The sequence below is a fragment of the Phocoena sinus genome, chromosome 19 (assembly GCF_008692025.1).
Source record: "Phocoena sinus isolate mPhoSin1 chromosome 19, mPhoSin1.pri, whole genome shotgun sequence".
In the NCBI taxonomy this organism is placed as follows: domain Eukaryota; kingdom Metazoa; phylum Chordata; class Mammalia; order Artiodactyla; family Phocoenidae; genus Phocoena; species Phocoena sinus.
Window position 1 is genome coordinate 10,780,250 of NC_045781.1, and position 8,709 is coordinate 10,788,958.

Genomic DNA, 8,709 nt, shown 5'->3' on the forward strand with positions numbered 1-8,709 from the left:
ATCGGGAGGCGGACTCTCAGCCACTGCGCCACCAGGGAAGCCCTCACCTACTGTTTTTGTAAATAAAGTTTTATGGGAACACGGCCACGCTCGTCCACATATCACAATGCATGTGTCTGCCTTTGCGCTACAACAGCAGCACCGGGTAGTTGTGGCAGACGCAGTATGGCCTGCAAAATCTAAACAGATCTACTGTCTGGCCCTTTATAGGAAAAGCTTGCCAACCTCTGATCTACAGGTGGGGACCGCCTCCTATTAGCACCTCGTAAGCGCAGGTCTGTTCCTGAGCTCTCAGTGCCCTCCCACTAGCCTATTCCCAAGCCAGCACCACCGTCCTATTACTACAGCTTTGTAATAATTCTTGGTATGAAGGGAGGCAAGGCTCCCCTACTTGTTGTTCAAAGTGGACTTGGCTTCTTTACTTTGTGTTTGCCACTACTTGGTTGGTGTCCACCTCCCTCACTAGACCAGGTCTGTCTTGTTCACTGCTGTGTTCCTAACACCCTGTGCAGGGCCTGGCACACGGTACCTGCTTAATTCATATCTGTAGAACGAAGAGCAGTCCAGTGTTAGCTCAGTCATCCTTGTTTTATAGCTGGAGAAACAGGCTCCAAGAGGGGAACCATCTTTGCCTGAGAAGATGCTTGTAAAGGCCTTATAATACTCCCATTTGGGAATTCCCTGGCGATCCAGTGGTTAGGACTTGGTGCTTTCACTTCCGAGGCCCTGGTTCGATCCCTGGTCAGGGAACTAAGATCCCGCAAGCCACAGCCAAATTTAAAAACCCGCAGCGTGGCCAAATTAAAAAACAAAAAACCCTCCCATTTTATAGATAAGGCATCTGAGTTCAGAGAAGTGACAAGCTTGTCCAAGGCCCTGTGGCTCTTTAGTGGGTCAGGGCTGGCTCCAAAGCTTGGCCTTAAAATTGCTTTTACTCTACTGGTATACACCCCTTGTTCTTGCTTTTATGATTTAGCATATCTTGGGAATACTTCCATGTCAGTACATGTAGAGCTGACTCTTTTCCCCTACAGCTACATCTTCCATTCTCTGGCTGTACTGTAAATTCGTTAGCTGGTCCCCTATTGATGGGCACTCAGGTTGTTTCCCATCTTTGGCCGCTGCCATCGCACTGCAGTGAACATCCTTAATCTTATACCTTTTTTCACGTGCTTATCTATAGGATAAATTCCTAGAAGTGGAATCGTTGACACGAGCATGCGTGCATTTAAAATGTTTTATACATACACTCAGTGGCCAAAGTGGAGGCACTAGTTTAAACTCACAACGTTGAGGAGCGCCTGTCTCGCCATGCTCCTCAGCAGTACAGGGTGCTAGCAGGTGTTTAACCTTTGCCATATGAAGAGGTGTGAAAAACCAGAGCCATCTCCAGGTCCATGGTTTGGGGCCCAGTGCTAACTCTGTGGGTGATGTTTTCCCCTCCCAGAAACGAGTTCCTCCTGCTAAGTCTGAGCCCAGTGTGGGGGCCAACCTCCCTTCCGGCTACCTGGAAGAGGCAAGTCCATACAGCCTGGCTCAGAGATGCCACCTCTTTATTGACAGGGGCTCGCAGCACGGGGAGCCAGTGAGCCAAAGGGAGGGTTCACTCCCGCTCCCCTGGGCTCTCGGCCTGGTGGTGGCTGCGTTGGTGAAGGAGTAGGAGGCGTCTCTGGCCAAACGCCTGGCCGCAGCTGGAGCAGCGATGCCCGGCGGTGACCTGGCTGCCCGGCGCCGTCGGGGGGTCGTGACATAGGCGATGGGCGGCCAGTTTGGAGGGGAATGAAAAAGCCTTGGGGCAGTGCGGGCAAGGATAGGGACGGGCGTCGGTGGCATGGTGCGTATGGCGGTGGGCCGCCAGCTTGGAGGGGTAGCAGAAGGACTTGGGGCAGTCGGGGCATGGGTAGGGGCGGGTGGGCGCGTGGGTCCAGAGGTGGGCTGCCAGCTTGGAGCGGTGGCCGAAGGCCTTTGGGCAGTGCGGGCACGGGTGCGGACGGGCGCCGCTGTGCGTGAGGCGGTGGGCTGCCAGCTTGGAGGGGTAGGAGAAGGCCTTGGGGCAGTCGGGGCATGGGTGGGGGCGGGCGCCGCCGTGTGCCAACCGGTGCGTGGCCAGCTTGGACGGGTACGAGAAGGCCTTGTCACAGTCGGGGCAGCGGTGCGGGCGCTGGGGCGGGGGCCGCCGGCGGGGTCGGGAAGGCGCCCCTGCAGACGTGGCGGGCCCTGGAACCGACTGGCTGGGCTTCTGCGGCGAGCCCTGGTAGGGAGCTAGGGGACAGGAGGGTTGGTGGGCTCCAGGAAGCAGCCAACGCCCTGAGTCTACACCAGGCTCCCCCTCGACCTTGACATTCTAGTGTGTCTGGACACCTGAAGGGTCATACTGAGATTCCCCAAATGGCATGTTCCTGCTTCTCACCCCCTGCCATGCACCATCCTAAGGGGCTCCAAAGGGTTACCTCGCTGGAACCCCAGAGCTGAGGCTTCCCCAAAGCTACTAAAGTGTCCGTTTCTAGTATCTTCCCAAGTGATCACCCTGAAATCCCGCATGTCATCTCCCCTAGAAATGAGGGGTCCCTCCAAGACAACCTGGAGGATTCCCCAGAGCTTGGCGTTCTTGGGGATCCGAAATGGTTATCACCCTGGGCTTTCAAAACTTCACCCTGAGATTCCCTCAACATACGATTCTCTTGGCCCCAGTTCCTGGAGAATGCCCCCTCCTCACAGGTGGAGCCGCCCTCACCTTCTCCTTTGGTCACAGGCTCCTTGCCAGTGGGACTAGGATCGGTGCCCCGGGCCACAGACTCAGCATCCCGCTCCAGCATCTTGCTGGCCCAGAAACCTAGAGGGAGGGCCTAGGGTGGGATAGGGGGCGACGCCGGTGTTTATCAGGCTGTTGGGGGAAGGGCTGAGAGCCTAACAAGGGTCAGTATGTTTAGGAGCAGGGTCTATTTAAGTCTGGGGTCCTATAAGGCGAGGGTGGGCGGAGCCTAAGGGCACAATGGGCGGGGTTATGCAAACGACCCAGAAGCAGTCTATTTGGAACTTAGCCTCAGCGTTTGAGCCTTCGAGCGGAGTGGGCGGGGCCTCTATAACTAACTCCCAGCCGCCCCAGAGCGCGGAGCAGGCGGGGCCTATGTCCAGAGTGGGCGGAACCGGCCGAGGAACCTAAGACGGGGATGGGTGGAGCTATACTTATAAGACCCAAAGTCGGTTGCTCAGCAACTCTGTCCCAGGGGAGGGGCCTACGAGCTCAGTGGGCGGGATTCACATCGAAGGGGTAGCTTTACCCGGCTCTTGGCTTAGTCTCAGTCCATTGACGCCGCGTGAACTGCCTTCTTCTTGTCACTAAATTTCAACCCCTGCGTGGAGCTGGAACCGTGGAGGGTAGAGGGGAGACCTGGAGGAAGACACAGAAAGAGCGTGGCTCGTGTGTTGCGACTCAGAGACCCCCTAATGGACTTCTCCCTCGAGGTCCCAAACATCCGAGCCTCCACGCACCCCTTGGGATCATGGCATTCGGGCACCAATGCACTCTCCCAAGGCTCAGGCGCCCATGCAGCCCCTCCAGAACCTATGCATCAGGACCCTCCCCCGTTCCGGGAGTTCTGGCGATCAGCACCCCCAGTCTACTTCCCGAAGACCCTGGCGTCTGTGCCCGGACCGCTGCCCCCTCACCTGCGGGCGGCTCCTCCCTGGGGGCGGGGCTCCGGCCCCCTCCCTCGGGGGCCGCGGCCACTGCGGCGCTGCCTTCGGACTCTGCACCGCCCGGCGCGCGCCCTGAGATGGGAGGGCAGGGGAGGGAGCGCGCGCTAGCTGCTGGGCCCAGCCTCATTTCCATTCCCTCCTCCTCCGCCGGGCCGGTGCGGGCGTTAGTTCGCATGCGCGGTCCGGCCCGCGGAGGCTGCAGCGGGGGAGACGGGATGGAAGGAGGGGGTGGGTGCGCAAGGCAAGCCAGTTGGTGAGCAATACCGGCTGAGGGACCGGAGGAAAGTGTGCCGAGGCTTGCAGGGCCTACGGTGGCTGACTGGAGTCAAGCACGTGCAGGAGTTAACACGGGGAAACCTAACTCAAGAGATTTCTGAGACAACTTCCCTTTCGTATGTCCCCGTTCTTTTCGAGAATTCCGCTCGGAGCTTGAGTTCCGTCTCCCGAATCAGTTTCAAGAGCCCGCTGCCTATTCTACCCCTCAAGGCACTGGCAAGGAAAGGCTAGCTGTTTCCTCGAGAGAGGGAGGGAGCGGGACGGGTTCAGAGCGAGCTGATGCCCAGTAAAAGTCACGTTATTTGCACAGCGCCCGGCACTCTTCGCTGCTGGGTGATTCTGGATTCTCCGCCCCTCCCACCCTAATGCTACGACCCTGGGGCCGGGAGGGCGGCGGTCTCCAGGTGCCCGGGCCCCCTTGTTCCCTGCTGGAGCTCCTGGTGCCAGGCCCGGGGTGGCTTGCTTGGCATCCTTCCCCCGGGAAGTGATGGTGCACCTTCCCGCCCCGTACAGGAATGACCGTGAAGTGCCCATAAACCACCCCCGCATGGGTGGGTCTTCAGTCTGATAATCCACAAGGTCTGGCGAACCCTGGGAGCCGTGGGAGTTATACGGAAGGATTATTTGGGCTCATTTCCCCACTCACTCCTCCCAGATGATTTTGAAGCTATATACCAGACCTCATATCCCATAAAAATCTTTTTATTACACTTGGTTTGTTTCAGTCAGTACTTAAACAAGACCCACAAGTTGAATTTGTTTGCTTTGACTTTTCAGTGTCTTCACTGACATTTTAAAAGGTTCACTGGTTGCTGCATGGAAAATGGATTACAGGGAGGTGGAGTGGAAGACAGAAGCCAGTGAGGCGGCTGTTATATATTAATTATATTAGTAATTATTAAAAAGTACTATGATAATTATATGATAATTATATTATTATATGATATCGATAATTATATTATATGATAATTATGTTATTAATTACAGCATCTGATATATGTCAGAAGCTGTCTTGAGTGTTTTATATACGTTCATTCATTTAATGCTGACAGCAGTTTTTCAAGAGGAGACGCTACTATCATCTCCATTGTACAGAGATAAAAATGAGGCAGTAAGACTTATCCAAGGTCACTCAGCCAGGAAATAGCAGGGCCAGGATTTGAACACTTGCAGCCTGACCCTGGAATCCATGTAATTTGCATCTATGCTTTGCTGCCTCTTTGACTGGGGCAGAGGGCGTGATGAGGGAAAAGTGGTCTGGTTGGAGAGGTTAATTCATCAGGGCTTAGTAATGAATTGGGAGGAAGTAGCAAGAGGAGGAAGGAGTCACGGATGACGATGAAATAGTGATAGCCACCTCCCTGAGAGCACAACACCTGAGCAATTGTTCTGTGCCAGGTCCTCTCCCAAACTCTTTGTATGTGTGAACTCATTGGATCTTTTCTTTTTTTAATTGAAGTATAGTTGCTGACAATACTATATAAATCACACGTGTAAAATCTAGTGACTCACAATTTATAAAGGTTATACTCCTTTATAGTTATTATAAAATGTTGGCTATGTTCCCCTGTTTTAAGATATATCCTTGTAGCTTATTTTATACCTAGTAGTTTGTACCTCTTAACCTCTTACCCCTATCTTGCCCTCCCTCCCCACACTGGACCCACTAGTTTGTTCTCTATATCTGTGAGTCTGCTTCTTTTTTGTTATATTTACTCGTTTGTTGTATTTTTCAGATTCCACATATAAGTGATATCATACAGTATTTGTCTTTCTTTGTCTGACTTATTTCACTTAGCATAATGCCCTCCAAGTCCATCCATGTTGCTGCAAATGGAAAAATTTCATTCTTTTTTTATGGCTGAGTAGTATTCCATTGTATATATATACCACCTCTTCTTTACCCATTCATGTGATGGACACTTAGGTTGCTTCCGTATCTTGGCAATTGTAAATAATGCTGCTCTGAACGTTGGGGTATGTGTATCTTTTTTTTTTTTTTCTTTTTTGGCTGTGCAGCATGTGGGATCTTAGTTCCCCGACCAGGGATTGAACCCGTGTCCCCTTCAGTGGAAGCTCAGAGTCTTAACCACTGGACCGCCAGGGAAGTCCCCGCATGTATCTTTTCTTAGATCTTCACAGTGAGGGAGGAACTATTTTTAACCACAATTTACAGATGAAAAAAGAGAAGCCCAGAAGAGTTTAGTTTTGAGCCTGAGGTCACACATTTGGGAAGGGTGATACCAGTTTCTAACTCTTAGGATAATTCGCAGCTGACTCTACAAAATCCCCAGAGGGTGTGCACGTCTTCAAGGGACAAGTAAGCGTCTACCAATCCTGCAGAAACAATTAGGAATGGGCCCCAGGGTGGAGAGGTCTTATTTGGGGGACCCTCACAGTAAAGTGTGCCTCAGAGTCCCTGTTTTCCTGGCTTCTCTCTCCCCTGAGCTCCAGGCAATCCCTGCACCTCTCCTTGTTTTAGCCCTGATGTCTGCACCTCTTTCCCCCACCCACCAGACCAACCAGACTGAGGACTCACCTCTGGGTCTCCAGTTTCGCTCAGCTTGAGCCAGACATTCAGGAGACCTCAATGTGAGGAATAACTGAACCAAGTTCTCTCCTTGAGTCTGAGCTTTTCTTTCTGCCTGTTTCTCCCCTCTCTTGGTGTTTCCCTGTTCTGAGAGATTCTGTCCTTCTCCCTGTACATTTCTCCCCTCTCTAATGCTCCCTGCTCCCCACATCTCTTCCCACCTCCACGATCTCCTGGAATCTTCGAGTGTATCTAAGTGACCATATTTCTTTGACAGACACCCCATTTCAATTCTGTATCTCCCAATGTATCTCTGAAAGTCTCTCCAGATCTCTCTCTCTCTCTCTTTGTTATCACTGAGTCTCAGCATCTTCCTTGTCTCTGAGTGGCTCCCTGAGTCTCTCCCCTGATAAAGCCCACCAGGAATATACTAGAAGTCTGGCAAAGTTGGGTTTTATTGATTTGCTGTAGCTAAGGGTAGAGGACTGCAGAGGGAGTACTGGCTGTTTCCCCAAACAGAGGGAGAGTCACAGTCTTCCCTTGGTATCCACAGGGGGTTAGTTCCGGGACCCCCATGGATACCAAAATTGGCAAATGTGCAAGTCCCTTATATCGAATGGTGTGGCACAGTTGGCCTTCTGTATCTGTGACAAAGTGACTTAGATCCTCCAGACAAGAGTGGGATGCCCTACTCTCACTACTGATATGATTCCAAAGAGCAAGCTTTCAGACAGCCCATGACTAGACATTGTCTCAACTCTAGGTCCTTGGTGTAAATGAACAAAAGCCATTTTTAGAGGTTCACATTCCAAGAGAAGCCAAATGATCCCCAACCTGATTTTACAAGATATCGTGGAAAATTATTTTTTTTAATGATTTCTTCCTGGGAAGATATAAACATTCCTGGTAAAATACTTAAGTGATTTTTAAATAAAGTTTAATGGGATAATCTCTTGTTCTTGGACCAGGCACTCAACCAACAGCCCCTCAAGACACTAATGACATTGAACCAAACGTTTTTTTCTTTGTAACAATGAAGGTCCAACCACCTGCTTTTCCTATAAAATGGCCCTGGGGCTATGAGTGTATTGGGGTCTCTTGTTGGGTTTCTCCTTCTCCAGGGAGAGAAGTCTGTGCTTCTCCCAGTGTGTCTCCCTCGCCCTTTGAGTGTCTCCCTGTTCTTTGTTTCTCTGGTTTTTTAAAAAATTAATTTTTATTTTATATTGGAGTATAGTTGATTTACAATGTGGTGTTAGTTTCAGGTGCACAGCAAAGGGATTCAGTTATACATATGCACACATCCATTCTTTTTCAGATTCTTCTCCCATATAGGTTTTTACAAAATATTGAGTAGAGTTCCCTGTGCTATGCAGTAGGACCTTGTTGTTTATCTATTTGATATATAGCAGTGTGCATATGTTAACCCCAAACTCCTAATTCATCCCACCCCACCCCCACCTTTCCCCTTTGGTAACCATGAATTTGTTTTTGAAGTCTGTTTCTGTTTTGTAAATAAGTTCATCTGTATCATTTTTAAGAGTCCACATATAAGTGATGTCATATGATATTTGTCTTTCTCTGTCTGACTTCCTTCGCTTAGTATGATAATCTCTAGGTCCATCCATGTCGCTGCAAATGGCATTATTTCATTCTTTTTTATGGCTGAGTAATATTCCATTGTATATATATATATCACATCTTCTTTATCCGTTCCTCCATCGATGAACATTTAGGTTGCTTCCGTGTCCTGGCTACTGTAAAGAGTGCTGCTGTGAACATTGGGGTGCATGTATCTTTTCAAATTATAGTTTTGTCCAGATATATGCCCAGGAGTGGGATTGCTGGATCATATGGTAGCTCTAGGTTTAGTTTTTTAAGGAACCTCCATGCTGTTCTCCATAGTGGCTGTACCAGTTTACATTCCCACAAGCCTTTAGGAGGGTTCCCTTTTCTCCACACTCTCTCCAGCATCGTTTGTAGACTTTTGGACGATGGCCATTCTGACTGGTGTGAGGTGATTGTTCCTTGTTCCTCTGAGTCTTCCTGTCTTCTCCGTCTCTAAAGTCTCCCCATCGGTCCTCAGCCTGGTTCTGCTCCGCTCCGCTCCGCCCCGCCCCGCCCCGCCCTCGGCCCCAGGCACTTGTGGCCCCTTTAAGGCGGGCCCCGCCCATGCCCCCGCCCCGCCCCGCCCCGCCCCTCCGGGG

At 51.0% G+C, this 8,709-nt stretch overlaps 1 protein-coding gene across 1 annotated transcript; it reads right to left on the bottom strand.

Moving 5' to 3' along the window:
- Window positions 1–1,224: 1,224 nt before the first annotated feature.
- On the bottom strand, window positions 1,225–3,777 carry ZNF575 (zinc finger protein 575). The gene is made up of 4 exons (XM_032614214.1): window positions 3,670–3,777; window positions 3,282–3,391; window positions 2,735–2,846; window positions 1,225–2,262 (listed from the first exon to the last, which is right to left on the bottom strand). Exons 3-4 carry the CDS (start codon window positions 2,814–2,816, stop codon window positions 1,604–1,606), a joined length of 741 nt encoding a protein of 246 aa, XP_032470105.1. The 5' UTR covers window positions 2,817–2,846; window positions 3,282–3,391; window positions 3,670–3,777; the 3' UTR covers window positions 1,225–1,603.
- Window positions 3,778–8,709: the final 4,932 nt, after the last annotated feature.

Bases quoted from the DNA above. Each gene is read 5' to 3' on its own strand.
- ZNF575 (XM_032614214.1), bottom strand. From the start codon at position 2,816: ATGCTGGAGCGGGATGCTGAGTCTGTGGCCCGGGGCACCGATCCTAGT. The intron at 2,263-2,734 runs GTGAGGGCGGCT...CCTGTCCCCTAG, and splicing joins GCCTGTGACCAAAGGAGAAG to CTCCCTACCAGGGCTCGCCG.